Here is a 16,244-nt window from a genome sequence, read left to right on the forward strand (position 1 = left end):
GCCTTCATTAGCTGTGCTCTGAATGCCAGAAGATAGAGCAATGGTGAATTGCACTTGCTGAGAATGTCCTTCTAGAGCTCAGCAGGGGAATCCAGTCTTCTGAAATTTATGAAACAGGCTTTTTTAGTCTGGTACCATATCGAACCAACCAACTTATTTCCCTGAGTAATACCTACCAACTTCCTGAGATCAGCCACAGCAACCGTATCACTAACCATATATTCTCTCTAATTCACTGCTGAGAAACCCCTTTTTTAAAGCAAAAATTCAGATGGAGGTCTTAAATCACGTAGGATTCTTGGCTTGGTGTATGGCAGCCTGACACATATGCAAGACACTGGTGACACAATATTGTTGGGAGTTTTGTAAGCAGCAAATAATTCATTGCTTTGACAGTAACCCATTTGCACATTTTATTGATAAATGGAAGCTGGAAGTGGAAGATTTAGTAATTTAGTGGGATTCTGTTGCTTTCTTTCAAAGTAGTTAAGCTGAAAACTCACTCCATTCTTTCTCATAACACCCAGGCTTAAGTAGCCATTAACGAGCAAACAAGTGGCCACCCACCTTACCTGTGGAGTTTGGCAACTGCTGAGTCTCAGAGGTCCAGCACATTTTGGTGAGGTGAAAACAATTACTGCCCATGACAAGGCCTGTAGGTTATTTTTCTTCTCCCATCCGACATCAGCACACAGGGAAAAAAACAAACACAAAACAAAACAAACCCCCAAACAAAACTAACAAAAACAAACCTTGTGGTTTTGTTTTATTTTTCTTTCTGACTGAGGAAGGCAGTGCCCAGCTGCTTTAATTATACTTCTAAACACATACATGTAAACATTATTCCTTTGGTTGGAAGAACATTAGTGAGAGAAGGCTTTTGGGGTTTTCATTTCTTTTCCCCCCCCCCCAAAGAAAGGCACAAATTAGTTACTGATAGCTACAATTGTTGTTCAAGTCTGATTATGATTATAGACATTAAATGACTAATTATAATTTTATATTAATTTTTTTCACACAATAGTAATTCTTGTTTGAAACTGCCATGCTTATTTCTTTATAAAATTCCCCAGACTGTTTAACAGAACACAGTAGAAATGGACGTGCAATTTGAAAAATAACTTTGCTTATATAATGCTTCTTTTAAAAGCTGTTGATTACAATAACCGTTTGCCAAAGTGTGAGCTCATTAGCCTATGCAAATTCTGATAGCATTATTTCAGAAGCTGTTTACAGAGAACTTCTATGTTATGTGGCCTAGTCTGTTTTCCTTTGTGTTTATGTAACTGTGCCATTCAGTTTTGTAGACTATAAGGGCACAGTTAGGATTGCGCAGTTGATGCTATGGCAGAGAACCCAGGGAAAATTCACCAGGGGTAAGTTCCTTCCCTTTTTCTCCTCAAGTGAGAAAATGTTACAGGGTCATATTAATGATTTACACTTAAGCAAAATCTGATACCAGTTGATATGAATTTAACTGTAAAATACTTGCGATGGTTGCTTACTATACTGAAGACATTAATACTAAGTCTCAGAGAAAAGTTATTTATTTCAACATGCTGTTCAGAAATGGTCCAAAGGCTTTAATAAGGCAGCCTGAAATGCTAAATGTAAGCTATTATGCAGGAGCAGCAAGTGAGATTCAAAGGATCTCAGTATCTCAGAGAAGTCTATGTCTACAGGAGAAAGACGATATATTCTCACCATTCAGTTTTTAGCTTTTCAATGGTTGAAATTGCCAGCTAATATTCCTATGCTCCCTATATAGACAATCTGAAGATTCTACCAATAAGTTACTGGCGTTCTGCTACATGTGATAAATCATGTATTCTAAAATAATAGAAGTTTATTTATAAATATAAATAAAATTTAATAGAAATTTATTTTTAGAAGTAATTTTTTAGAAGATGGATAATATTCTGTTATTAGAAGACAGGTAATATTCTGATATTGGAAGAAACATAAGGGTCAGTTATATCACCTAATCTTACCCACCAAAACTGCATCCTGCTGCTGTTCCTTCTATAGTCGATGGGGAAGGGCACCCCTAAAGGAAGACTCATTACATCCTAAATAAGTGCCAAGGTAGGCAGGATGACAGTCCTTGGGGTGTGATTTTTTTTCTTTCTCCATTGATTGTAGAGGACCCTATACAACTTAACATCCAGTTTGAATTAATTGTGTATGGCAGAAACCTGAGATAAATACCAACCTACAAGTAGGGGTACCAATACCACTCAGATAATGCTGCATCACACACTACTGGCTTTGGCAAAGCAGCACTGAGCTAGCTGTATGAGGTACTGTTTTGCTGCTTTAGAGTGCTGACAAAAGCAACTGGCTGGTGACTAAGACATCCTTTTAAATTTAAGTTTAGGAATTACTATAGCCCAGCAAAACACAGCCCAAAACAGCTTGGAAGAGACCTGCAGTATGTAATGTTTCTGTGCTATTGTACCTATTGTATGATGCCATTTTCCAGAGCCCAGACTACAAAAATACTTCTTTCTTCTTGCTCTGTCTTTTCATCTAATTCAAACAGTATAACAGACCTGATGGTTTACAAAATTATCAACAGCCCAGTGTCAGTTGTGGCAGTGACATGTATCCCCACACAGTATTAACTTCAACCAGGCAAATGCATTTCTTCTGTCAGGTGAATAACACAATGTTCACTAGAGATGTGCGTCTTCATGTACAACAGTTTCGGAAAACTCCAAATGTAGGCATAGCAGAATTATAGAAATCAAACTGTGTTTGTCTGAAGTGTCTCAATTTTTTTTGTGAGCACCCAGCCAGATTCTGATGACTAAACTTTTGACATTGAAGAGAAGCTGTTTCCTAGACCATGGGCTGAATATTCATGAAAACAAATCTGATGGAAGCTAGGCCTTAAAGAAGGCAGGAGCTGAACTTCATCTTGCAGTGAAAACAAAGCATCTAAAGGGGAAAGAACTGATAAGACAACACTTCTGCACAAAAGTATTTGTTCTACAGTGCATTGAGCATGAGTCACTGAAAGTCATGATGTCATAAAAAAAGACAAAACCTGTAATTATGATATAAAAATAGGATTATAGACTGTGGACACAAGAAGTAATCCACCTGATACTCAGCAGTACCTAGGGTATGCATAAACATACTCATCCTCTACTTCAAGGAGGACATGGTCAACTGGAAGAGAAAGCAGCAGGAAGATCAGCCTGGGAAACAAGACATACATAATTAAGTGGTTTGATGTGTTTGGCACTGAAAGAAGTCTGAGAACATGATAATGATCATCAAATATGTAAAATACTGCTTCACAGAAGAAGGAAACCATCTGCTCTGCAAGGCAGGAAGGAGAACAAGGGGCTCAGACTGCAATAAAGAGTCTGGACGTAGGAGGCTTCTGCTCCACAGGACTCTGTAGATCTGGGGGACATTACCTAGGATGTTGTGTTTTTCACAACCATTTAGAAAACTTCTTTCAGGAATGGCATAAATACAGTGGTTCTGCTGTAGGGTAAACTACAAATCATGTTTGAGGTCCCTTCCTGCTCTACTACAGTACAACACACTTCAAGTTTGGCCAAATGTGTGGAGTATGCTATGTGGAAAATGGCAGGAAAACACCTGTTCCCCCTGTCTCTCTTTGTATGCCTTCCTCTCCATACCTTCTTCTTTGCAAGTGACCTTCAAATATATACCTTTGTCATTTACTGTCTCACAGCAGCCGAGAACTGTCCAGGGACATTTAGCCCTTGAGTTTCAGCAGCTAACTTACTCCCCACAGAACAAAATGGGTAACCATCTCTTTTCCAAGATGTTTGTAGGCTCCCATTAAAAAATACCTGTGCTTAATCAGAGAGAATTAAGATCACTTATAAGTGCTGAGCAGACAAAGCACATAAGAACTTTGCTACCAACTTTTTGTTGCATTCTGGCTGCAACAGATACATATTCTTCTAAGTATTGTCATCCTCACCTGGACAAAGTGCCGGTAGTAGTAACAATAATGGTAAAGATGAAGATTTTGTATTAAGATTCGCAAAATCACACTAAAGTATGAGGCATGAATGCACACTTGAAACCCTTCCTATCCTTTCTTATTCTGCTCTGTTATTTACAGCTGTGTTCACTGTCAGAAATAAAAACCATATGCTAAAAATAGAAATATACATGGAAACCAACATACAATCATAGGAAGGCCAATGCAATTTATAGTCTCAACAGGTGTAAGCAGGGTAAGGTAAGTTTGAAGCACTGCCACTATCCCACCACGGTCTACATTTTACTAAGCTAATGAAGACTGACATAGTGGGAACCTTCAGTGTGGCTTGGATTTGTTATATGTTAGCTAAGCGGTGGTAAAAGAAGAAAAAATTTTGATGAGGGTGGATTACAAGGGGTTATATGCACTCCATTCAAATAGTGATTGTGTAGCACATCTACTTTGCTTAAAAATCTGTGAAATGAAACTGAAGTGCTAGGAAGTAGAGAAGAGCACAAAGAGGTAGAATAGGAAAATTCCTCAGCTGAAATGAATGACATATATATTGCCTCAGGTTCAGGCAAGATAAGTTGTTTAACCTCTTGAAGTTGTTTTGGGTTTTTTTGGCAAAATATATAGATGGCGGAAACTGTGGGCAGAATGCAGGTAAACAAAAAAAATAAAAAAAACAACAACTACCTTTGAGCTGTGTGCATGCTTCTACACTCCATAATGAAAATGAGATGTTAGGTTTGAAACTATCTTTGAAATGCAAGACACTGTGGTAGAAAAAAAAAAAAAAGAGTTGCTACAATGTCTAAATATATAAAGGTTAATGTTTGGGCTTGGGGGTTTTAGAAATAAATATGCATAGTACCAGCAACAAGCAAGAGGTGGAACTCAGCACTTTGAAGGGTTAAAGTGAACTTTAGTCTTCCACAGATCACCCCCTGGTACTGTGTCTTCATAAATTTCCCCTGTTTATGGAGTGTTTTTGATGGCAGGCAATTCTTTGTTGAAAGTTAAGTGCTCTTTTATATGAATAAATAAAGAAGGCTTTGGTTTGAATGAATACATTATTTTGACAAATGTTTATTGGAAACCCAATTATGGCTTCATAAATCAGTGCTATCTGTGGTACATCAGGTGAGCTCACCCATGCCATCAAATGGCACGTTGAATATTAGCAGGATAATTAAAATAATTCTGTTGAATGTTGTCTCTCTTACCCAGGTCTGACAGTAGTCAAAGCAAGAAGAAATTGTTTATTATTTTTATTTAACTTATTAAAATACTTCTTGTAAGATGTAATGGACATACTTAACAAAAAAGAAAAAACACATTTGTTTTCAATTTGCAGTTAGATTAAAATGACAAGGTCAGGCATAATGCATGAACTGAGTGGCAGCTGAATTTTAAGAGTAGTCGGGGAACAGAAAGGATATGTATGAAGTCTATTGTTTGAACTTTACACCTAGGTGAAGTGGGGCTTTGTTTGTTTTGTCTGAAGTGGTCACTGATGATATGAAATGTCTCTAGAGTAAATTCATGTGCTTCCTTGCCTCCCCTGCTACAGTGATTCTGAGTTACAATGACCAAATGAATGAGAAGCCATTTTCATAACTATGAAAATGAAGGGAATCAAGTGAAAATCTTGAACTCAAGGTCAAGAAGAAAGGGAGGAGGTTAAAGCTGAAAATAAATAAACAAAAGTCTGCAGGGGACAAGCTAACAGGAATTCCCATCTCTTGAGGCCCTCTGATGACCGCCAAATGGAGAGGTTCACAGTATCTGTGGCAGGACACTGAAGATCTGTTTTTTATGAAAAGAACTTACATGATTTCCAGAAGGATCATTTCCCAGTTTTTTGATATGGTTAAATTATACCCACTAGAACTTATAAACATTAAAATAGGGATTGGAACTCAAGTAACTGGGGTTTGTGTGTATTTGAATGAACGTGATATAAATAGCCACCTAGATGCCTTTCTTACCAAGTCAGTTTCAGTGTAACATTCTTCTCAGTGGCACAGGAGAGGGAATAAGGATGCACAGGGAGAACAGCACAACATTCAGATTTCTCCCATGAAAGAAAATTAGTGTTAGGAGTTGGCCAGAGAGATGGCAATGAAATCCCTTTACTTGGAATCTGTCAATTCACTGAAAGGAAAAAAAAAATCACCAAGACAATTTTGTGTTTCACCAGAAACTAACCTTCCTGCAGAGCAACTCAGGCTCCAAATTTCTGGCATCTGGCAGCGCAGACAACCTGGAGGCTCCAGGGCTGAAACTCCCACACTACGACTTCTCAGAAGCTCATATTTCCCCAGAGATCTACTTCTTAGATAACGTACAAGGTTTGAGGTCATCTTCCAAATAAAGGTTAGACAAAATTTTGTAATCTTCTGCAAGATAGAGATAAAAATCTCCCTTTTCCACCGTACCTTACCCTAGTCCCTTCTCAGGATTTCAGATGAGCAAACAATAAGTGTGGGAAGCTATATAGGGTTAGTCTTGACTATTTAGGATCCTATTTTTCCATAGCAAAATAAGAGTACTTTCAGCCTAAAACCAGGCACGCATTTTGCTGCCAAGGGTACCATCATGAGTACTAAATACTCTGTAGATAAGAGACAGAACTTAGGGCAATCATGGTCCATGAAGCAGGACGGAGCCTTGGGGTTTTGATCTTACCTATGCAGCCATTCCAGGGCAAAAAAATCTGGAAATCTCTCTTCCAGAGTAGACAGAAGAGAAGGTACTGTTCTATTAAGGAAAACTGTTCATTTAAGGAAAACTATTGCTTAAATCTCTACGCTGCTTTTTCATGCATATCCTCAGAAAGGCAGATCGTTCAATCCAAGCTATGCATCTAGAAATTTCCTTGAATAGGATTAAGGAGGTGTAAGTGGTAAAGAGAACTATGGAAATGGAACTTCCCTGAGCTCTGCTAAGGATGGAAGGGTAACAAGCAAAAGGCAGTCTGGAGTCCATGGACTTGACACAAAAGGCACAAGACACAGCTTTTCAGCACTCTAATTATGAACCAAAGCACCAGCCCTTTTTCCAGAGTTTCAGGGAAGTTTGCTGTCAATAATGCTAACGGATTTGGTCCCTGGCAAAGTTTATCAGTTTTTCTTATCTTTAGTCTCTTTTCTCAAACCTTTTTTCCTCCCTTTGCCTGTGGCTACTGTAACTGCAAACGTGAATTATTGGAAGGGGAAAGGAGGGGAGAGAAAGAGCCCTGTTTTTCATAATTCAGATTTAAAATGCAGCAGCTCCAAAAGACTTCCTCTTATATTTTATTTCTGAAGAAGCTGTGGCTATCAACCCTATTTCCTTTGTTGTTGATTCAGTATTTGAACATTAATTTCACTCTGCCTTCTGCCAAAAAATCTTGATAGACAAGCTGGCTATTCCATCATTTTCTAGCCCCTGTGAGTGCACAACAGTTGCTTCTCTCTTCTCCAAGTGGCAAAGACAAAAGAAGCTGCACCACTGCATACCTTGCATAGCCTTCTATTTCAGTGGAAACCAGCTTTTAAAGTATTACATCTTAGAGCTCCAAGGAGAGGAAAGCTTCAAGGAAGACTGTTGTTCCTTTATATGCAAGAATCCTATTGCCATCCATAAATCACTCAGGCTGCTATTATAATCCAGAACAACAACCTGGCATCACCCCTAAGTACAGAAGGTTGTGTGAAAGATGAGCAGAACAAAAACAATAAAGAAGTCATTAAAACACCTAAAAGATAAAATGCTTGAAAATATCTCCCCAAATTTCCTGTGGCAAGACAGTGATTGAGCCATAAATCAAAGCTATTCTTCTTCAGGGGATATTTAGAGAGAAGGCAGTACAGTTTGTAACTATGCTTATCTGAAGAAAAACTGCAGCTCTTACACTAATGGGGAGAAGCAGATAACTGATCACTGCACTCAATGATTTCAAATGCATGCCTCTTTCCTTCCAGCAAGAACAGAAAAGTAAACCTTGTTTTTAACAGAATCAACATAAATGAACAGAATATTGTTTCAATGCTAGCTTTCATTTGATTAACTTTTAGCTTTTCCTATGTTCTGTTTGCATTGCTAAAAACTAAAACAGTGGACTGTGTTGGACGGACAGATTAAAATGCTTCTTTTTCAAAAGTAACTTTGACCAGCACATAAGAGATATATTCATGTTAGAAAGGCTTTGTGCAGTATCACAGAAACAGTAGTTACTCAGAGCCGATAACTCTGGTCCATTATGTACTACTCAGTGATGATACATGAGAGACAATAAGAGAGAAACAGACTGTCCAGCAAATATTTGCTTTGAAGTCTGCACAAAAAGATCTATACAGTTCATTGCATTATGAAATTTTGAAATCTACTGATTTTCACTCTATATTTTTGTCCTAACTCTCCATCACCTTCATCTGAACATGCCTGTGGTCTGCAATAAGCAGTAGGATGGAAACACCTATAATAAACAACAAGAAAAATAATACCTAACACCAAACTAAGAATAGTTAGGATGCTCACAATTGTAAAATGTATTTCTTTGATAATGGAAGGTTTCCAGAACAAATATACAAACAAAATACCTAGAGTTACAACAGTGTGAGTAGCATAATACATAGAAAGGCAAAGTTTTGTTTTTCTCCCCTTTACGTTAAAAAAGGTAAAAATAAGAATGATTCCAACTACAGTTCTGTATAGATATTCCATCTTCTTAGATTTGCAGAATGATGTATGTTGTTTCAAAGTCCAGGTGAAGCCACAAATCCAAAGAAATGTCAGCAGAATTGCAGAACTACTAACACTTAGTAGAGTGATCAGTGAAATACTGAGTAACCAAGAAGTGATGGTAAGCAGTTTATAAAACAGATACATTAATCCGGGGAGCACATGAAATTCATCTTTATCAGGTAGAGATTTTCGTAATGATATCTGATAATCAACTGTTGAAAAGGAGATACCACAAAAAGACATAATAATGGCAGCATCTAAACAAAACACAAGGAAAAATGTTAGACTGAGGAAAAAGATACTTATTTTACATTATAATTTCAGAATGAACTTTTGGAGACGTTCATACTTTCTTAACACTTCCTTTATAGCAATATTATATTTCCTCTGTACTTCTGAAAAAGTCACCTTAATTTTAAGGCTCAGTTTAGTTACCTAAATCTAGGCATCTAATGCTGTTTGGTATGCCTATGTTATCCTGCCCACCCTCTGGCCATTAATGGTCTTGCACGAGTTGTGTGTCATATTTGCCATCTCCATACACAAATGACTTGGAAATTCCCAAAGTATTGCAAATATAGCCCAAAGAGTTGTGGTGAATGGAGTTAAAAACAATTGGTGGCCGGTCACAAGTCGTGTTCCTCAGGGCTCAGTACTGGGGCCAGTCCTGTTTAATATCTTTATCAACAATCTAGATGAGGGGATCAAGTGCACCTTCAGTCAGTTTGCCAAGTTGGGTGGGAGTGTTGATCTGCTTGAGGGCAGGAGGCTCTGCAGAGGGGTCTGGACAGGCTGGACCGATGGGCCGAGGCCGAGTGTGTGAGGTTCAACAAGGCTCAGTGCCGGGTCCTGCCCTTGGGTCACACCAACCCCACGCAGCGCTACAGGCTGGGGCAGAGCGGCTGGGAAGCTGCCCAGAGGAAAAGGCCCTGGGGGTGCTGGTCGACAGCCGGCTGAACGTGAGCCAGCAGTGTGCCCAGGTGGCCAGGAAGGCCAACAGCCCCCTGGCTTGTGTCAGAAACCGTGTGGCCAGCAGGACCAGGGCAGTGACCGTCCCCCTGCACTGGGCACTGGTGAGGCCACCCCTCGAATGCCGTGTTCAGGTTTGGGCCCCTCACTGCAGGAGGGACATTGAGGGGCTGGAGCGTGTCCAGAGACGGGCAGCGAAGCTGGTGGAGGGGCTGGAGCACAAGGCTTATGAGGAACAGCTGGGGGAACTGGGATTGTTTTGCCTGGGAGAAAAGGAGGCTCAGGGGGGACCTTATTGCTCCCTACAGCTACCAGAAAGGAGGTTGTAGCGAGGTGGGTGTCAGTCTCTCCTCCAAAACAACCAGTGATACGACAGGAGGAAATGGCCTCAAGTTGTGTCAGGGGAGGTTTAGTGGTGGACTTGGCAGTGCTAGGTTATACAGTTGGACTTGATGATCTTAAAGGTCTTTTCTGACCTGAATGATTCTATGAAATAGCTCATAAAAACCTATGTTTCAGCAACTGGTATTGACTCTAGGCTGTCTGTGTTGTAGAAAATTATAACTAAGACTTGACTCTTCACATAGTCATATTTAAGATGAGATTTGTCTGACCATTTTGTCTGGGTACCTATTGACTCCATGGACTACGAAGGAACTATAATAGACAGCAGTGCAGTTCTCTCAGTTTGGTAAGTCAATGTCTTGCCCATAGTCATGCTAGTTTTAGAACTGGAAATGGTACAGCTGCTGTCTTGCTTCTGAGAGTTAAGCCAGTATCTCTTCATTATATTGCATTCTGCAATGCGGACATATCCTTAGGTTTTTTCTGATTCTGTCCCTCATCTGTAACATGGGTGATGGTAGTGAAAGCTCACAGGGCTGCTCTAATACATTACTGATTTCAAGATGTCAAATCAGCAGTTTTCAAAGAAACTGTAAGCAAGAGCACACATAACAAAGTGTTCTGCAAATTATATACTAATTACATTCTATTAGATGTTATGACTTTTTACGGTGAAATCTTCCCTTTTATGAATTTAGCAGAATGGACCATATACTAGACAGAAGTTCTATCTAAATGCAAAGTAATTATACAGTGGAGTGTATGTTTTCCAAGGTATGTTTAAAATGTTATCCAATCACATGAGTTATCTTTTTAGGTAAGATACTCAACTTGCAAATTAAGCAAAAAGGCAGACTCACATTGACAGAAATCATTTTTGCCATGTTCCACGAGGATGTAAATCTGGACAAAAAGTTGTGGCGTGGTCTCAAGAAAAGTCTTGAATACCCTGAGCATGTTAATATCAGTCACTACATCAACAACTTGGTTTTGAATGAAGTTGGGAGGGTCTGTTTCTGATGTATCTCCGCTGCTTTTTTGTTTAAATGCAGCTTGGAAGCCATACTTCAAAGCAAACCAATACCTATAAAAAAAGGCGACTTGATTAGACAGCATTTTTTAGAAGTGCAACTCAAAATGATGTAGCCTAGCAATGATTTTTTCCCATTTCACTCTCCATTCACATTTTATCTTTGAATGTAATCCAGCAGCTTCTACTAAGATAAAATTTTGTCTGATATCTGTCTGGTTTCAGTGATATCAGATAATCATTTAAGCCTATTGATACCAATGCGATGTAAAAACTACTAAAACAGCATGAGACTTGCCTGAATAAAGATTACAATCTTTATTTGGTTAGGTTCTTATTTCTTTAAAAGTACCAAATTTCTGAAGTTTCCCTTAGCATCTCTCCTCAGTCTCTTTTTGATACTCATTCACTTCCCTTGTAGTCTTTTGAGGGTATTAGGGAATATCCAGCTGTGAACATCCACATTTATGTAAGTATAATATAGATCCATAAGCCCCAAGAATAGTATCTGATGAATTGCAAACATGCAACAGGCTTTTATAAAATTAAAAAAAAAAAAAAATCACTGGAATGTTATTTTCTAAATACTCAGGCAGACTTTCATTTCAGAAAATGATTTTCAAGACGTAGATTCCTGGGGAGACAAATTCTACTAATAATCTGAGTGAGTTTATGTGAAGAACAGTTCTGGATTATTTTCAATTAAGCCTAAACTATTACTTCCTCTGAAAGAGCAGTAAATGCAAAGATATGTGGAATTAGTCATAACTGGTGTGCATTCTGTGCGGTAAAATACCTTTTCTGTTCAGGATGTCTCTAATGTTTTGCATAGATATAAATAAAACCTAGCTTTCATCCCCATTTTCAAGACATTCGCTTCAGGCCTGGAGGTAGCATAGCACCTTAGAGGGGAGAGAATGCTTAAGTTTTAATCAGAAACCATTTTGGTAATTAAGAAGGAATGAGCTGTTGTACATGGAAACCTTTATAGCTGTGTTTAGGAAAACAGAATGGTGGCTACAACCTGATGTAGGACCAGACCTCCAGCTGCTGGAAATTACAGTATTTCTGCTGCCCCTGGTGGGTTCACACACAGATACACACAACTCTGGTGAATGATCTGATTCATTGCACTACTGCTTTAGAAGATAAAGGAGGTAGGCAATGCACTTTTCTGTAATAGATTAAATGGAACAATTCCAGAAGAGGTTTTCACAGCCGAAGATCTCTTTCCAGTTGAACTGTTAAGCAGCACACAAAGACTCTTTCAGAACTAGTTAACAAATGAAAGCTGGGAGAAGTATCCTTGTAAGTATGTGTGTAAATCCTACCTTAGAGCAAACCAATGCTTGCTGTCTTCTGCTACTTAGTTGACTTCAAGCAGTCAGTAACACTAGCTGAGCAGACAGTTGACTAAGCCTCTTAACTCTGCAGCACCATAATAGGCACTTTCATTGCTAGTAACAGCATAAGCTTTTGCAAGGCATGAGGACTGAGGCTTGCTCTGTTTGAAAATTTATTGACCTGTCTGTGACATTTAGCTTGGATTTTCTGCAGAAAAAAAGATGGTGATTTCTTCCAATTGACCGAGTGGCTAACTTGTTTTACTTTTGTACATTTTTGTGGTACATCCATAGTTTCATATGGGTAACAGTAACAAACAGATATTCCGTATTGAAGGAGATATTTATGACAGACATGATGAAGTAGGATAGAGAAATATAGTCCTAGTATGATAGCAGAGGTCCTGAGAGATGGTGTGCAAGAGTACATGCATAGGATGATAAGAGATGGCTTGTACACTGGAGACTCCATGGCTATAAACAACTCACCAATGGTCAGTTATAGAAATGCAGACCTGGAGCTGGATGAAACTAGTTTTAGGGGTAACAAAGAAATTATATCTAACATGCATAAAAGGCACCATAGATACTAAGTTTGGATGTAACATGAAGCTGCAGAGAATAAAGAGAAAGCTAAAAGTGTGTTAGCAAACATACAAAAAAGACCCACAGTGGATCCTAAGAGTGAAGAAGAAAACATCAACAGGAACATCAGGTTCCTCCCAGCATGACTCCACACTGATTAACGCCCATAACCCACCCACACACCAGAATGAAACTGCTGACCTTAAGACCCAGAGGAACTGAGGAAAGGTGAACAAAAGGGATAGGAACTAAGAAATATGTAACAATTTTAACTGTGTTATTATTACTGAAACTTTTTATGCATAGAAGTATTATTTCTTTCCCTGTAGTAAAAAGATCTAGACTAATAATGATTCTTGGAATCAACTGTTACAATTTCATTTCTACTAATAGTAAGTTCTTTGCTTTGTAGGTATATAAATCCTGTTTCTATGCCCATAAACTTAATTTTGAGCATAACAGCCTTCAGACATCACTTTCAAGGCTATTTCTGCCAATTTAGTTCCCAGATGTTTTGAGCTTCCAGTTTCTTCTCCAATGAACCCATTTTGACTATAACTGGCAGGCAAGGACAGCAAAAGCAGTCCTTTTTCAAGAAAACTCACTGCTACTCAGCTGATTTTTCTAGCACTATAAATATTGCTAAAAGCCTTTCCCCTCACCAGAAGAATTTAGTCATCCGGATTACGAAGATTAAATCATTCGTTCAGATTTATTTTCTTGAGAAATCAAGCAGAACACCACAGACCACCATTTGGTTATCTTACACAGCTGTAAAAGCCTGCTAATGTGCAGGGTAAGAAAGGCAAGGTCCTATGCCTCAGCTCACCTCCTACTTCCATTCTTTAAGGCTGCATCTGAGGTGATTTCAAGATTCACGCTGAAGTGCTGCAGGTTCCTGATTCCCTGATAGTCCGTAGGATCGTACGCACCATGGACCCCGTGAAACCCATGCAGCTGCATTTCCTTCACGAAGAGCACAGGGGGCAACAGATCATCAGACACCTAGATCTCACAGAATCATCTCTTCCCAATACGATATTGGAGCACAGTCCCCTTCTGCTTACAAAGGGAGCTAGGAAGAATTCCTGGGTTCTCCAGGTGTCAAAAGTTTAATACCTTCACCACCTTTAAAGACCAAATCCTTTGACCACAAGGGAGACAGTGTCAGAGGTTCTTCCATTGCCAAAAGCGAGATAGCTGGGATCTGCAGGTTTAAGTGCATATATTACTTATTCCCTGGTCTGTTACAGTATGCCAACCATACAAGTGAAAATTGCAACATGGAAGCATCAGCAGTCAGTGTTGGAGCAGCTATGTTACTGCTGAGTAACCCTTTGGTTACTTCTTGTAACCCTTTGGAACCTTTCTTGCAGAGATTCACAGACGGCAGCCCTGCCATGCAGGCCATACGTTGATTCTGCGAGCTGGCTCTAGATCCATTATTTACTCCCAAAGGAAACTGTTTTCTACTTTTATGTTTTTGTGTATTTATCTTACTGTTCTCTGAATAATTACTCATAAGCAAAGAACTGAACTGTTTGGCAAGGCATCTATAGCTTTCTCTGTTTATAAAGCAATTAGTATTCCAAAACATCTGGGTCTTGCATCCAAGTTGTAAACATCTGGAGAGTTTGCAATGTTTTCAAGAAAAAACAATTGGATAGACCAATCTGTTAGTTGTCCATGGACTCATTCACCAGAGCCTGTCTTTGTCCAAGCAGCAACAAGTGGAAACCAGCTGCACAAATTTTGAGCTGCAGAGCTCACAGCAGAGAAGGCAGATGATACACAAGGCAAGAACCAGATGTTGTAAAAGCAGTATTTCAGCTGGATGCACACCTGAAATCACTTGTCACTTTTTGGAAGCATATGCCTTCCGAATATGGTATACTAGGTTTATATTGTTATAAGTTGGTATATATATACCATAAGATACTATAGTTTCTTTCACTAGTTGTAGTGATTTCAGTTAGTCCACTTCTGACCTTGAGTACTGTAAAAAAGACATCATTTTTTCTAGAAAGTCTGTCCAAATACTTCCATTGCTCTATGACTATGCATTAAGCGAGGTGGTGTTCCCTGAGCTCCACATGCCTATGTCACTTACAGTAATTCACTGTGACAAATTTTTCATCTTTTAAGAGTATTTTGAGTTTACACTCCTATTCCGATCTGCCCATTTGACATGTAATATTAGGACATTTTAGGAAGGGCCCGTAGCCAACTATGGCCTAGTGTTGAACAATTGCATTCACAGATTCACAGCCAAGGGCAAACGAAGTTCAGTCCATACGAAAAGGTAGGTCAGGCTCGAATCTTCTCCTTTATCATGCCCATGGCACACCTAAACACTATGCCTACTCTGAACCTATCGTAATTACATTCCTATAATCTATTTTCCTATATCTATTGATATAAAACTTTTGTGTTTCAGTCTTCGTAAACTGAAAAAAACGCCAAACTTTTAAAAAGCTGCTTCAACTGGAATAATAATACATTAATTAAAAGTATTGGATTAATTATGTATTTTAAGTACAGGTACATCTTAAACTGAAGGTGAAAAGGTCTGTCGTTAATACAGACAAAGGTAGGGTTACCATTTACTTTTTCTCCCTCTAAACTCATTAAGGAGGAACTTTTCATTAATCCAAGGTACATAAGCTACATGGAATCCAACAGAGTAAAAAACTCACAATTTCTTTACAACTGGAATTGTCATATGTGAACAGGAAAGTATCAGTGTTTCTAAATATTATATCCACTTTGACAGGAGAAAAAAGAAAACGTTTCTGCCTTCGTAGTGTTGGTTTGTGGAGGATGCAGATGATAGGACTCCTACCTGTTATAAACATTCCTTGAAACGCAGCTCCACTGTCTCTCAGTTCTTGAGATACTCCTACATTTTCATCATCACGTCATAAGGGATGAAATTTGCTCCTGATCTGCTGTAAAATTAGGAAGGCTCTGGCTCTGACTGGGAATTCACAGATGGGACAGCTACTTGGTTTTGCTGCTTCACAGCCTTCACATGCCACAGGCAAGTTGCCTTGCCAGTGCTTCCATGTATCACCTGCTTCCCCTCAGATTTCCAGTAAGGACTTTCCACCACAACCCCAGTACACTGGAAGACTACACGTCCCATATCATCAAACTACACTGATAAAGACTTGGGTGCCATTTAGAAATGCAGGCAGGCAGGGTGTGAGAGACCTGGCAACAATGACTGTTCTGTCTAAATTCTACCCACATAGCCAGTTTGCAG

The 16,244-nt window shown here is 39.0% G+C and overlaps 1 protein-coding gene across 5 annotated transcripts in view; it reads right to left on the reverse strand.

Moving 5' to 3' along the window:
• Nucleotides 1-906: 906 nt before the first annotated feature.
• XKR9 (XK related 9) overlaps nucleotides 907-16,244 on the reverse strand; it is a 29,228-nt gene continuing 13,890 nt past the window's right edge. For 4 of the 5 annotated variants that reach the window (XM_080378644.1, XM_080378643.1, XM_080378641.1 and 1 more), the window contains 2 exons: nucleotides 10,882-11,105; nucleotides 907-8,964 (listed from right to left, as the gene is read on the reverse strand). In XM_080378644.1, coding sequence (XP_080234770.1) covers nucleotides 8,321-8,964; nucleotides 10,882-11,105 — 868 coding nt within the window. In that variant the 3' untranslated portion in view covers nucleotides 907-8,320. Of the gene's footprint in view, nucleotides 8,965-10,881; nucleotides 11,106-13,808; nucleotides 13,946-16,244 lie in introns of all 5 variants that reach the window. The other variant, XM_080378645.1, reaches the window with a different exon arrangement.

The sequence above is a fragment of the Falco punctatus genome, assembly GCF_963210335.1.
Source record: "Falco punctatus genome assembly, chromosome: 3".
NCBI classification, from domain to species: domain Eukaryota; kingdom Metazoa; phylum Chordata; class Aves; order Falconiformes; family Falconidae; genus Falco; species Falco punctatus.